Raw genomic sequence first — 15967 nt, 5'->3', positions numbered from 1 at the left:
AGAAAACGACCAAATTGGACCGAAAAGGGGAAAAAAAAGGGTTGCATGGGGGTGTAATTGGTTGTAATGTTTTAGCACCAAACTTCACAAAAACAAAATCCATTCTACCTTTCACATGTTTTGTACAAAATGCAATATACAAAGAATCAAACTCCAACTCACTAAACGACAGTTTCTCAAAAACAAAAAAACTCCCAAAATATAATTCTCAATTCTCAATTCTCAATTCCCAATTCTCTCTCTTTTATAATTATTATAAGTATCAACCCATAACTCAATCCCCTTTCAACCTTCACCCTTCTCTTCCTCCTTCCCGGCCTTCCCCTAAAATGTACACCGCAGTGCTCCTGGCAGTGATCCCCTTCCTCCTCTGGCTTCTCAAGAATGCAAACCACTTGCTCTACGAAACCGCCCAGTTGGGTTCGAAACGCTTCGCCCTACCGCCCGGCAACCTCGGCTGGCCCTTCATTGGCAATATGTGGTCTTTTCTAAGAGCTTTCAAGTCTCCTTATCCTGATTCTTTCATGGACTCCTTCCTTTCCAGGTCTCTCTCTCTCTCTTTGTCTCTTTCTTTCTTTCTTTCTTTATTCATATGCACCTATGGAGTTTATAAATTTTGCTATACTAATAATACTAGAAATGGTTCTTCTTTTCTTTTTAATAAAAAAAATACGTTTTTGTTTTTATTCCAATAAGACATTGTCGTATCTCTTAGACGATACCACAATATCAGAACAATAAGTTTGAAGCAAATATATATATATATATATGATCAAAAGTAGCCATAGTAATTTCTTTTAAGTAAATAATAATACTTTAGGTTTGTCCAACTTCGTATATCTTCGTTACTCTCATGGTAGTCATTGGATGCCATATTAATTATTAGTACGAAAAAGTTTTCATTCCTAAATTTTTCTTAAATGTGTCAATTTCTAATAGGTCATTATCTATATAAATATGTCTATACATAGTCAAATAAGTCTACATGCACCACTTATTGAACCATAAATTAAAAGTTCATTAGACTATTATAGTACTTTTAAATGTTTGAATTTTATTGTTTGAGGTATCATCTACTTTTATTTTCTTGATTTTAGTGGTTTTGAGTACCACACCCTTTATTATTTCTATAGTCAATGATAATTTTGTTTAAGATTATTTTCCAATTTAGCATTTTCTTTAAAAAAATTTAAATGACAAATTTGATTAGTTACACAATAATCTATCAAGTCCAATATGTTTTCATACTTCTTAGATTTGTTTTCTAAAGTGATTCAAAAAATACATACTATAGAAGTTCTATGAGTGGACCCTCTAGTAGTTTTCATGAGATATATTAGTGTAGTTTAAGATTAGGACAAATATTTTTAAATTTAACTATTAGATATGATATGATTTTATTTTATTTTATTTTATTCAAACTTTTATACAATATTAATTATTTCTTAATCCCACCTTTTGAAAAATCTATTTTTTGTTTTTTTAAATTTTGACCCATCTTTTAATATTTTTTAGATATAAATAATAGTCCATAAAAGAAGATTTAACTTTAACACACTTTTTAAATTTTAAATTTTAAATTAAAAAATGTAACCATTTTACTTTATTTTTAATTAATTAATATAACATTAATACATCTTTAATTTTAGTGAGTATTTAATAAAAATAACATGGATAAAATTGAAATAAAATTCAAAATTTTATCGATAAAATTAAAATATTATTTTGAATTGTAGAGATTAAATAAAAACTAGAAAGAAATAAAATACACACCTTTGTTAAACCTAGTACTTTATTTATTTAAAAGAAGAAAACCTAGTACTCTATTATATTGAACACTACCATTCCAATGAAAACTCCTTTTTAGGATAGAAAAGAAAGGTCTTTTTTAAAAAAGAAAATGATAAGAAAATTAATTATTTACATTTTAAGACAAAAATTAATATTTAGTTCATTTTGTAATTTTTTACCATTTTCTTAGAAAATTAGTATTTTATTTCTTATAGTCAACTTTAAAAAGGTTTTCATGGAAATGATAAGGATCCTAAATAATATATAGAATATATATTGTGACAGCAACTTTATGCACTTTAGAAAGCCTTCTCATTTTAATTCATATCTCTATAAGATTGAGAAAAAATAATTGTCCATAGAAGTTACAAAAACAACTTCATTTATTGGAAGACACTTTTAAATATAACAAAATAAACAAAAATATTCACAAAATATAGTAAAAATTTTAGATTCTATTGATAACAAATATTAATAGATATTGATAAGTTTCTATCGATGTCTCCAATAGTTACTATAATAAACTTTGAATCTTTATAAAAAGTATTTAATATACTCTCTAGTACTTTTGTAAAAGAAAATTTTGAATTTTCCTAATATGTTTTAGATTTACGAGGTTTGTAGTTTGAATTCTCAACGAGGATATTTTTTACGTGTATTATAGAAGTTTTTTTAAAGAAAAATTCAAAAGTAAATTTATTAATTTAGCAATTTTCTATAATTAATATATATATATATATATATATATTAATTTTTCATTTTACTTTTAAATTATAATCAAACTAGAAATGATATTATTACAAACAATTTTTAAAAACATATATATTATTAAAAATTACGTAAAAAAAGAATGAAAAAATAAAATAAGAGGGAGAAGAAAAATCCATAGTTGTAAAAGTCATTGGAAAATCAGAGCGGCATGGCAAAAATACATCTCTTTATTCAAAACGGTCATTTCGTCTCTATTGCCGTCGCGGTTAGGCCAATCCTACTCTACTTTTATTATTTTTATCTAAATATGTTTCAGATAATTTATATCGTTACTGCTTACGTGAAACCCATAAGAATCACAAACTTAGCTCATATTGGTATATGGGTTTTAGAAACACCTTCTTAATGACCTTAAAACGCTTTTAATGGCTCTCAAACAAATAGCTCCTAAGATTCAGATTCAAAACACATTCTAGTTTAAGTTTAGGGATAGATGAAGCTACTTATAATAGAATCCCAACCACTTAAAATAATTGGTAAAATTGTGAAGGACTAAATGAGAGAATAGCTAATGATAAGCACCAATGTGAAATTATAGAGAAGAAGAAGAAAAGTGTAAAAGATATATTTAATCGGAGCTATGAGACAAAGCTTTGCTGCGTCGGTTTCGGTTTCGGTTCTCCAAGGAGTATCGTTTCGGGTAAACCTAACTTTGCCATCTCGCCCCAAGAAATATTTGAGAAAACGTTTAATAATATATATTTCTTTTTTTGAACTTTTTTTTTTTTTTGGTATTATTGTGATTATGATTATGATTATTTATTTATTTATTTATTTGTGTTTGTCGTTTTCTAATAATAAGTGAAACACCTTTTTTCAAATTTGTGGAAAAGATTTGTTGGGATAAATAATAATGACTTATGAATTACTTTATTTTGTTTGGTGGGTGTACCCAAGTTTGTGTAAACCACTCTTTTCAATTTGTTCCAAATTTAAAATGGTGTGTTGTGTTATATTGCCTATGCTTTGATGTCTATTTGCATTTGGAAATGTCTGCAAAGTGGTTTTTGTTTTCAATCTCAGTGCTCTGAAGATTTTGATTCTTTTACCTTTTCTTTATTGTATGAACATAATCTTTTGTTTTTCTTGTTATTCCCTTTCTTTTTAACTTTCTCTATTTATATATATATATATGGTACAACTCCACTAGTTTTAATGCTTCTTGTTATCTTTTTAGTTTGATGTTTAAGAGGGTTAGTTATAAATTTAGTCTTCAAAACTTTTTTGTTTCAAAACTTTAGTGAGTGTCTAACATGGTGATTGAACTTTCAAATTGGTTTCTAGAAAACATTTTTCACTTTGTAAATGTTTATAGCCTAGTTAGATTCTTAAGCTTTCAATTTAGTCTTTAAGAGAAGAGATTGAGACAATGAACTTTCTCGATGTTAGTATTTTTCTTTTTACTAAAAACATATTTTAAATCTTAAGTTAGTCCTTGCATCCCTTTTGAATTAGGGTATGATGAAGATACTACGCATGAGTCAATCAAGTTTAGAGATGTTTTCGGTAGTACACCCCAAAAAGCAAGTTTAGATAATACCATGAGGATACTTATTTTTGTTATTGAACTTTTGAAATGTTCATGAATTTCTTTGTTTTTCGTTTTTGTCTCAAAACATTTTGATTCATACTTGAAGATGACCAAAATAGAGTAAAACAAAAATTTAGTGCAGAAAATTAAAGTAACGTAACATCAATTCAAAATCTTTGTTTTTAGAGACGATTAAAATAAATGGTTAAATAGAAAAGATCATATAAACGTTTAGAGACTAGAACGGAACAAATTTGAAATATACGTTTGTGTATTTCTTTTGTTTTAGGTATGGAAATACAGGAATGTACAAAGCCTTCATGTTTGGAAGTCCAAGTGTGATTGTAACTTCAGCAGAAGCATGTAAAAGAGTTTTGAATGATGATGAAGCTTTTGGCTCAGGATGGCCTCCTTCCACCATGAAACTCATAGGGGAAAACTCTTTCATTGGCATTTCTAACCAAGAACACAAGCGGCTCCGCCGTATAACCGCTGCTCCGGTCAACGGTTACGACGCTTTGGCCACCTACCTCACTTACATAGAAAAGATTGTGGTTTCTTCCTTGGACAAATGGGGTAATATGGGAGAAATAGAGTTCTTAACAGAGCTCAGAAAGCTTACCTTTAAGATCATTATGTATATATTTCTTAGCTCTGAAAGTGAGACAATAATGGAGGCTTTGGAGAGAGAGTACACGATGCTTAATCTTGGAGTCAGAGCTATGGCCATCAACATTCCTGGTTTTGCTTACTATAAAGCACTCAAGGTCAGACATATATGCAAATTATTCGGTTTAGTTTATGAACTTTCTAAATTTTTCTGAGACTAATACTCAAGGTAACACTAAACTTGTAACTTAATTACTAGGCACGAAAAAATCTTGAGGCAACATTTGGATCAATTGTGAGAGGGAGAAGGATGGAAAGAGAGAGGAAGGAGAATTCAAAAACAATGAAAAGAGATATGCTGGATGCTTTGCTAGAAGCTGAAGATGAAGATGGAAGAAGGCTAAGTGATGAAGAAATAATTGATGTCTTGATAATGTATTTGAATGCAGGCCATGAATCTTCAGGTCATACTATGATGTGGGCTACCATTTTCTTACAACAACATCCCCATTTTCTTCAAAAGGCCAAGGTAATTAAGTATATATAATTTAAGCCAAAAATATATAAATATATGATCTAACTTTGAAAAGAAAAAATTAGGCCGAGCAAGAAGAGATGATAAAAAAACGACCTGTGGGGCAGAAGGGTTTAACTCTCAAGGAAGTTCGACAAATGCCCTATCTTTCAAAGGTATACATATATATATGTTTAATTTGTTACCTTTTATTTTTTTTACAAAACTACTCTTAAATTATTTACTAATCAAAACCAAAAGTTGAACTATCAACGTTTATGATAAATGGTGTAAATTTTTGTAGGTGATCGATGAAACACTACGAGTGGTAACATTCTCACTCACTGTCTTTCGAGAGGCAAAGCATGATGTTAAAATTAGTGGTTAGTTCCATTCATTTTCATGTCCAAACTTTATCTTTATCATATCATATGGTATTATCCATTATTTGTACATATATAGCTTATAAATTAAGTAATAGCCTTCTCTCTTTTCTTTTCAATGTAGGCTATACCATTCCAAAAGGTTGGAAAGTTCTAGTTTGGTTTAGAAGTGTTCACTTCGATTCTGAAACTTATCCAGACCCGAGAGAATTTAATCCTTCAAGATGGGACGTAAGAACAAACACATATTTACATAATTCACTACTCTTTTTTTTTTTTTAAGCATATAGACATGTAATCTCACTAATATACGTAATGTGAACGTTCAGGATTTCATACCAAAAGCAGGAAGCTTTCTCCCATTTGGAGCAGGAAGTAGATTGTGTCCCGGAAACGATCTTGCAAAACTTGAAATCTCTGTCTTTCTCCATTATTTTCTCCTCAATTATAAGTGAGATCAAGCTCTCTTAATCAAATTTAATTAATTTTTTTATTCTTTTTGACTTATTTTCCCGACGAAACGAGGATATACTGAATCGGGTTGTTTTTGTGGTCAGGTTGGAAAGGGTTAATCCAGAAAGTCCAATTAGGTATCTACCACATTCAAAACCTGAAGATAACTGTTTGGGAAGGATCAAAAGACTTGTTTAGCTTGAAGCAATTTGGGATGAAATGAAAAGATGTTGGTTGAAATATAGAGATTATTTTTTGAGTCAACTAATAATATAGTTTGTGTTTTTAATTCTCTGTTATTGTTAATGGTATCTAAATGTATGAATATATATAGTGTATGAAACTTATTATATATATATAATCCAAGGTTTTTATTATTAATCAACTGATCATTCTCACAACTCTTCTGTTTGCCAGTTAGCCATATTCAAGATTATGGTCAATTCAATCTCAAATTTTAAAAATTTACTTAATCTCAACATTTAATTACTTTTCACATCTAAAGCATGGACCTAAGGGTGCATGAAAAAAACTTGGAAAAGCGGGCCACAAATAGGGGGAAAAAAGTTCAATTGGGCCAAAAACGAAAAGGTGTGATCCAATCGATTTAATACTTTGAATATCACTCATCAATTTCTTTTTATCTCAACTAGTTCGATGTATCTATAACATCATCCTACCTTAAATCTCTACAAGTGTTTTGCGTAATCACAAGAGAGAATTACAAGGGCTTTAGTGCACTCCATATGTTGTTTAACTTACAAGAAGATTGTTGCTTCTTTTCCTTAGAGTTAATTCATAAATATTGATAGGTTTTAGTAAATTTTCTTCACTTGCATCTTAAAAATTGGTTGATAGTTTGATAGGTGGAGTTCATTGCTACTTAGGAGGTAAAATAACTTCATAACAATAGTTCGAAATTCAAGACCTCCTATACCTCTAATAATACAAGTCAAAACGTACATTGGTCAATCTACGAGCAAAATTGATGAAAACTTTTAGGATAAACTTAATAATGTTATGTATCAACACTCTAACACATAGGTGATGACACTTATAGGTTTCATCACGATGTTTTCATTTTGAGCTAGTGTGTGAAAGCATACATAATATTATGAATCCCAAGTCAGTTTTAAAAAGCATTCTCTCATTGTAGGGAAAAAAGTTTGTCTCATTCTCTCACTCTCTCATTCTCTCGTTGTATACTTGTCTTATCCTTCCAATCAAAGAGAAAACACATATTTTTCAATAATCTACTGAACACAAATGGAATCTATGTGTGTAACTTCGACTTCAAAAACACAACAATTTTGAAACTAAAAAATACAAAACATCATACAAAAAAAAAAACATAGAAGAAAATGATATATATATAGTGAGAGACATTTACATACTTAATTCATTAACAGTATGTTTGCTACATCTACAAACATGGGAAGCAATCAACTTATTGTTAGAGGAAGAATAACAAGTAATATGCTAGAGTGTTGACGAAATCCACGTTTGATCATTGACAGCGTTAAACAACATGCATACTATTCAAGATATTCCAATACTTTTTAAATCCTTGCTTTTGCATGTTTATAATGTCATAATTACTCTTATTTGTATTAAGACAAATGGAAGGGAATCCTAACTTTAATCCCTCTTTTCCTTTTCCTTTTCTTTTCAACCCACTCAATTTTTCTTTAATAATTAATATCTGCCTTATTTACACAACTGTGGGTTTTATTTTTTCTTTGGTCTAAAACCTTAGCTTAATTAGATGTTGTTTTCTTGGTATTAGAAATGTGAAAGTCTTTGTCTTGTTGTAAAATCTTGTCTTTGTCCAAACTGGCTATTTGCATGCAGAACAAGTAGCCATTTACTGAGGCTGTGGTTCAGACCATTGGTTGTTTCTTTGTAAGAATAGTGATATCATCTTTTCATAACGCTTATATTTCTCATTTATGCTTTTCAGCTTCTTGGATTAACAATTCACTAACTCTCATATAACCTTCTTTTTTGTTTTGATCCCTTTCATTTTTTATTCCATCTTCGCACATTGAATTGATTTCTCTTCTGGGTTAGTTCAACATGCAGCTAGCAGTGAGAAAGAAGGATTTCTACATATATATATATATATAAATATAGTTCTATATTTCAGCTAATTAAATCATATGTATATCAAAAGATTAAAAGTTCAAATCTCTTTACCTTTAAAAAAAAACCTACCAACTAAGGTGTTCCTTTCTTTTTAAGAAATGGTTTGCATGTGTTTTTTCCCTTCATGTTTAGTATGTGTGTATATACACCCAAAAAACTCAAATATATTTGATGAAGGTTGTTGAGCAGCACCCTGTTTAGTATTAATTGTTTTTCTTCTTATTAATATATATATTTTTTTTGTTTGTTTGAGGGAGAAGTTAAAGTGTTTATACCATTTTTAGGGTTTGTTTGAATTTGAGTTGGAAGTATTTAAAATAATTCAGTCAATCAAAATGGTCTGCTTGTTTCTTGATTTCATCATTGCTTACCTATTAATAAAAGTGTGAGTTTGATCCTTGATGAAACCCAAAAACAAGAAAATCCAAGAGATCAATTCTTTTTCCCCTTAAACTTGGTTCATGACCTTTTAAAAAAAAAAATAATAATGTATAATGTATAATGCAAGACTACATAAATATTACTTTTTCTTTCTTTCTTTTTTCTTAAAAAAAAGAAAAGAAAAAGATATATACTTCATTATATATAGCCAAAAAGATCACTTTTGAATTCAAAATGACCTTTCAATACATATAACATGAAATTAATCAAAGATAATTGTGTAAGGAAACAAGAAATCCATGTTTTTTCATTGATATCATTTCGAAAGAAAAGAAAAGAAAAACTCCTTTTATATTCATGCTCTATATAAATCATAGGCTTTAATTTTTTTCAACTTAAATTGAGGATTTGTTCTTAAAATTCAAGCTAAAACTTGATCTTTATGATTAAAAAAAATTCAACCATATAGTTTGATCAAAATCTCAGTAACTATTTCAAATGGGTTTGATAAAATTCTAACTAGGATGAATGCTTAAAAATTAATTAATTTTAAGTTCTTAGGAGGATTATTTTAAAGAACAATAATTAATTAAATGTAATTAATAAAGGAATTTAAATGATATATTAAATGTAAATTATAATAATTTATTAATATCCATTGGTAAGTGATCACTCTATTCTCTACTATACCTGAAAGTAAGTGTCATTAGATTGGTAACTTGTTCAATTCTTTTTCATATTTGTTTATAAAAAATTGAGTAAAATACACCTTTTTTTTAATAAAAATAAAAATAATAATACTTATTCTCCATAATAATTCACATGATATTATAAAGATGGTAAGACTTGCATTTTGGACACTAAATTCAGAGTTGTCACATTACTACCACAAATTAGTATCAAAATTATCCTCATTAAAAGCTTTAAGAAATTTATACCAAAACAGTGGGACTAGAAATAGCAGGAACAAAAATAAAAATGTTACTTTTTAAAAAATATATATATAGTAGTATGCTTTTAACCTAAAAGAAAGAACACGATAATGCATGGCTTTCAAAAGGGTGCAATACGGAGATTTTTCAAGTGGTCATTTTCGTCTAACACACTTAGCTATGGAGTTACGTTAGAATTTGATGCATTAATACTTGTATGTTCGCACGAAAAAAGAATATATATAATACACCTTATCTTTTTCGTATGAACAATTGAATGGTTTAATTTAATTAAGTTATTTTGTGATGAAAGATGATATACATTTTAGATTAACTGTTTAGGAACCTCTTAAGCTTTGGTAATTTGCATTCAATTTCTTTTTTTTTTTTAACCTAGATTTTGCCACAAATTTATTACCATTTTTTAAAAATGGTTCAAAGGGGGTTTTTTCTTTTACAAAACATTTTATTCACTCTCTTTCTCATTCTCTCTCTCTTTCTCTCTTCTCTCTCCTTTTTAATCTCCCTTTCCTTTGTGCTCTGATCTGTTTTATCTTTGTTCAGAAACTGAACAAAGCTCGAAGTGATTTTCCTCAAAAAAGAAAGAAAAAGCCTTATTATAGTTTTTTCAGAAAAGCTCTGATATCAAGAACACAACCATGGATTGTCAGCAAGAAGTTGAAGCTTCCAATAACATAATTGCAATTCCTGATCCTCTCACCATTCATGTTATGGTTGTTGATGATGATGCTATTTCTCTTGCTGTCCTCTCAAACTTGCTCAAAACTTTGAACTATCAAGGTAAAAGCAAAACAAAAACAGAAATACTATTAGGTTTTAAATTCCCCTCTTCTTGTTTTGTGTTTCTATATTTTTGTCTTGCCATGTTTTTTTAGGTAAGAAAAAATGTTTTTAATCTAAGAAAGAAAAAAGAATTGGAAGAATTGAAGGTAGAACCAAGTTTTTGGAATATTGGTGATCCCTAATTCTCCTCTTTGTTAGGTTGGTATCTTGAATTTCAAGGTTGAATTCTTTTTTTCTTTTTCTCTTTCTGTAATTGAGACAATCAATATTAAAAACAATATATCTTTGTCGGTGTGTCTTTTATGTTATTCTTCCCTTTTTTTCGATACATAGCACATAAACACGTGCGAGTATCGACGAATATAAACGTAGATATGATCATTATAATTTAAAGTAGAGCTAACAAAAATGAAATATCTCTTTTTGGTGAAGAAATTATTGCTTAGATTGGATCAAATCCAACTCCTAGATCTTTTTACATCATAAGACACACCAAGACCCTTTTTTTTTGAGTAATTTACTCATTTTAATGAATTTCCCACAAATCATTTCCCTTCATAGATACAATTTTGTGCATTTTGAGTATAATTTATCAAACCCTAGCTAGCAAATCACTTTAGAAAATATATGTATTTATATTTAGAATAGAAAATTGATTAGAAATCAGTTAACTTTCAAATATAATTTTTTTTTTTAAATAATAAACTTAATGTTAATATTGTATATATAATGACAGCTTAAAGTGATGATGAAGATGATCAAGAGATGTATAGCTTTTGTTTCACAATTACACATAGAATTGTTTTCTAATTGCAGGCTACCATGTATATAATATTCCTTTCTTTTTCATTTTTAGTAAGCATTTAACCAACTTAATTTTTCTCTTTGAAACAACCATAACATATATATTATACTATATATTTATCATTGTCTTCATTTTTCCTGGTTGATATAGTTAATTATTTATAAACTACATATATATATATATATATATATATATATATATATATATTGCACATTCTTTTTCTTTTAACAAATCATACGTGGGGATTGGAATAAAAAGATGTATTCGATCCTCTCAACCAAGTTTGACACAATCTTAACACCAACACCAACACCAACCTTCAAACTCACTCACGCAATTAGGAAATTTGTATATTGCCACAAAAAGGAAAAATTTGCACACATTCTCAAATCTTGCCTATGCCCTTTTTTCCTAGTATATATATAAACAGAGTTCAATTGTTTTTTTTAGGAAGAAACTAAAGGATAAATGAGAACATAGGTGTACCAGACATCTAAGTTTACTTTAATAAATTTTCTTTTTCCAAATTAAATTTCAGTTGCTTCATTTGTCGACCCGGTTCAAGCTTTGTCCACGCTTCGGGCGGGAAAACAATCTTTTGATCTCATTGTGACAGCTCTCCATATGTCAAAGATGAATGGTTTGGAGTTAACAAAGAGAGTAAATGATGAATTCAAGCTTCCTGTGATTAGTAAGTGTTTTTTAACTTTTTTGCCTTTAAATTTTTGTTTGAATGATTCACTCAAATATCAAATTTGAAAAAGCAGTGATTTCGACCGACAATGAAGAAAGCATCATGTATAGGGCGATACAAGAAGGGGTTGCACTCTACTTAGTGAAACCCTTCTTTCAAAATGACCTAAAAAACATTTGGCAATTTTCCATAACCACCAAATCACAAAGTAAACCAAACCCTAGCTTGACTATTGAAGAGACAATAAGCACCAATTATGGCGAAGGCAAGCTTCAAGCATTTGAAACGCACTCGGTCTCAGGTTCAAATGAAGTAATATCGTCAGAAAGGAAGAAGAAGAAGAGTTCAATAGAAAAGGATCAAGAGAAATCAAATGGTAAAAAGGAAGTGAAGTCTACAAGAAAAAAACCAAAGGTGGTTTGGACAGATTTCCTTCAATATAGATTCTTGCAAGCTGTTCATTTCATTGGCTTGGACAGTAAGAACATCATCTCAATGTGCATTATATTATTTTTTTATTCTTTTCAAATGTGTGTTGTTTCGAAACGATTTTGATCCGTCAAAATTTTGATGGTATGAAAATCGTCAATTTGTATCATTATTTGTGAGTGATTTTGACTCTTAAACGCATTTACAATAAGGTATATATATATTATTATATATGTGATTAGTCTAATTTAACTTGATAAATTTGCAGGAGCTGTTCCAAAGAAAATCCTTGAAGTCATGAATGTGCCTGGTTTGACAAGGGAAAATGTTGCTAGTCATTTGCAGGTTCTTTTTTTATCATTATTATTATCATCCTAAATTCATATGATGTGTTAAATTGTTTAATTTTATACATTTTATTTTATTTATGAAATTTGGAGTCTTAACTTACAAGTTGAGTCAATGAAATCTCAATTTCATGTCTAATAGATGAAATCTCAATTTCATGTCTAATAGATATCTCGACTTTGATAATGTCTAATATATCGTTCTTTTAATTTTTAATGTTTGATTATGGTGAAACAAAATTTAAAAAACTCCAATATATATGAGACTCTAATAAAAATTCATGAAAGGGAAATTTGATTTTAATTTCTTCTTAATAAGTCAAGTTTTTGAAAATGTTGCAAATATGGGAAATTATTAATAGCTAATCTCTTAATCTGGGAAGAAAAATACCAAAGTCAACTAGAAGAGAGATTCTTAATTACATTAAACTTATATTAAATAATTCCATCTTTACCTTCTATTAATTTCTTCACATTCCATGCTCCATGTTTAAGCTGTATGCTCTAATTGTTTCAAAGCAGAAATATAGAATCTTCCTTAGAAAAGTTTCAGAAAGATGCATGATTGCACCAACCAAGACAACTGAAGAAATCCTGTGGTCAAAATTCCTCTCCCAACATGCTTCATTCATGTTACAAAATGTCCAACAAAAAGGAAACTCCCATCTCAATCCTTCTCAAAACCCTAATATCCATCCTTTAATTCCTATCCATCAAACTTGTTCATTAAACCCTAACAATGGCGACGGTCACTCCAAGCGTAAACCATCGAGTTTCGAGGCATACCACTTGCCCTACTACGGTCTAGGGAACCCAACAAGTTTTATGACCAACTTCACCGGTTGTCCATTGCCAATAACGAACCAAAATTACAATGCTCAAGCTTTCAACCACAGTGGTGCTCAGTTCCCAAATTTGAATCACCTTGAGGATCCTTCTTATCTAGGTTGTTCAAGCTTCTGTGGCTATAACAACTACAACAAGTTCCCGGTCGGCTTTGGCGAGGGAGTTCCGATGGCAACTCAGATGGGGATTCCTTCAAATGGATTTGATGGAAATGGTGAGTTTGGTCAATATGGTATTGGATTTGGTGGGAGTCATAACAGTTACAATTGGGGGTTGATGTGTAATAATAATGGTGTCAACTTTGGTGGGGATTCTCAAATCACAATGAGGCATTCAAGTCATCCTCTTGGTAATAAGGTATGCTACGAAGAGTCAAACCTTCCCTCTTTAGATATTTAATTTCTTTTGTGCCTTTGTTGGTGTGTTTAATTTCAAAATTAAGCTAAATCTATAGTGTTTAACCAAATACAATGGTGAATGGTTTGTTAGAAGGATTGGCTCCTTCCCTCTTTAGATAGTAATGTTTTCAAATATAGCAAAATGAACGCAAGTTATTTATAAATATAGTAAAATTTTAATTTTTATTAGTGGTAGTTATAGACTGTAATAAACATCTATTATGTGAATCTTCTAGGCTTTATTGTAGGTAGGAAGTAAAAATTTCGTTATATTTATAAATATATTTCAACTATTTTTTTTCATTTAAAACAATTTTCCTTTACATTTTGTTGAGAAAAAAAACCTATAATACTGTTAGTTATTTTCTAGAAAGTACGATACATTCAAAGTCTATGAGCAATAGAGCCTACAATTCTATGAACAAAAGAATCTTTAATTCACTCATACATTTCGTTATATATATATATATATTTTTTTTTTTTTTTTTTTTTTGTTATATAATACCCACATATATATATATATAGTAGTGCAATTGGTTTCATTTGTAAAATTAGGATAGGAGCCAAAGCAGATTCTGATTTCTTAATTTTTCTTTTTCTATGTTCCCTTGCAGAACCCTGTTGATAATTCAATATTCCATCAACAAGTAAGTGATGAAATCTCAAAAACTTAACTTTCCATACTTTCTCAATATATAATGTATAGAAGAACTATATATATAGGATAAATATGTGTTGACAATTATTTCCTTTTCAATATATATATATATATAGTTCACATGGTTTTGAAAAAACTCAGTTTAATCCTTTGAAATATACTAAAACTTGTCAATTTAGATTAAAGTTTTTTGTTAATTAAAAAACAAAATTTCAATTTAAGATCTCACTATTGAAAAATGTTAAAAATTGATTAATTATATACTCTTACGTGGCACATACTTAGTGAATTAGCCAATAATTTAGAGAGAGAGAGAGAGAGAAAAAGTCAACAAAAAGAAGAAAACTCAAAACTCCAATCAATTTCTTAGGCATTTCACTTTTTTGTCTTTTAAAGATGAAAATGAAACAAACTTTAATTTAAAGTTTTTTTATGGAATAATGAAATAGAATTATATTTACTTTAAACCTTAATTGTAATAAAACTATGTAAGTGTAGTTGAGATTAATTGTTATTTAATTATTTGCAGCAGCAGCAACCTAATGGAGGTTTCATGAAAGACCAAAGCCAGCAGTTGTGCAACATAGTGTCCACAGCAGCTGAAGAAACTCCAACAACTGATCCTTTATCCATTGATGAACAGGTAAACCCTTCTTAATTATTCTAGAATTTCATCATTAATATATATATTATCACTAAACGATGAGCAAATTAATTTTGATTTTTCAACTTAAAAATAGTTTTCTATTCAACTTATTTTATTGTGTACTGTGCTACATTGAAACTTTCAGAGTATCTTATCCAAAACTCTGAAATAATCTCATGATTTATGGTTTCATTTTGTTGATAACTTTGAATATATGTGACAATGATGGCTAGTTGATTCAAGAAATGGATAATTGTGTAACACGACCTTCTGAAAATTTTGACTTTCGATCATTATAATTGGTTTTAACTTGTAGAAATTTCCACTAATGAATTGAGTGTACAATGGCAGGTTTTGGACGAATTCATGGCATCGTTGCTAAAAAATGATAGCCCTGCACAAGGCTAAACCAAAGGGGTAGACGATCTAAATCCCTGCGTAGACTAATTAAGAGAAGTAAGAAGGACACAAGTTGTGTTATTGTGAACCTTTTTGTTGTTAAAGACTTGTATCTTTATCATAAGTAAGGTTTAAAAATTGGAGTCTTGGTTCATATATGAACTTTTAATAACGATAGATATATACATTATCATAAGGTTTTAAACTAGACTCTTTCTTCATACTGAGGATCATGTGAGGAGGGTACTAACGATATGCCAATTTAGATAAACTTTTTTATCCGAGATTAAAGAGAAAATAGTGTATATTTAAAGAAAACGATCTTGTGATGCTTTCATGAATGAAATAGGGTTTATTGAAGTTATGCAAGCATGAATTAACAACAAACTACTTAAAGAATTGTCCAAAGATTACCAATTCCTAATAAAGAG

The 15967-nt window shown here is 29.2% G+C and overlaps 2 protein-coding genes across 2 annotated transcripts; both read left to right on the top strand.

Annotated features, from left to right (window-relative positions):
* The first annotated feature begins 135 nt into the window (after window positions 1-135).
* Window positions 136-6437, top strand: LOC101220640 (ent-kaurenoic acid oxidase 1). The gene is made up of 8 exons (XM_011658410.2): window positions 136-544; window positions 4383-4860; window positions 4962-5231; window positions 5303-5392; window positions 5521-5599; window positions 5724-5830; window positions 5929-6050; window positions 6157-6437. The coding sequence occupies exons 1-8, from the start codon at window positions 330-332 to the stop codon at window positions 6248-6250; spliced, it is 1455 nt and encodes a 484-aa protein (XP_011656712.1). The 5' UTR covers window positions 136-329; the 3' UTR covers window positions 6251-6437.
* Window positions 6438-10169: 3732 nt separating this feature from the next.
* Window positions 10170-15545, top strand: LOC116404785 (putative two-component response regulator ARR21). The gene is made up of 8 exons (XM_031888246.1): window positions 10170-10311; window positions 11658-11810; window positions 12079-12291; window positions 12511-12587; window positions 13112-13792; window positions 14448-14480; window positions 15021-15134; window positions 15489-15545. Exons 1-8 carry the CDS (start codon window positions 10170-10172, stop codon window positions 15543-15545), a joined length of 1470 nt encoding a protein of 489 aa, XP_031744106.1.
* The last annotated feature ends 422 nt before the right edge of the window (window positions 15546-15967 follow it).

This window comes from Cucumis sativus, chromosome 6 (genome assembly GCF_000004075.3).
Source record: "Cucumis sativus cultivar 9930 chromosome 6, Cucumber_9930_V3, whole genome shotgun sequence".
NCBI lineage: Eukaryota > Viridiplantae > Streptophyta > Magnoliopsida > Cucurbitales > Cucurbitaceae > Cucumis > Cucumis sativus.
This window is presented reverse-complemented; position numbering and strand designations above follow the sequence as displayed.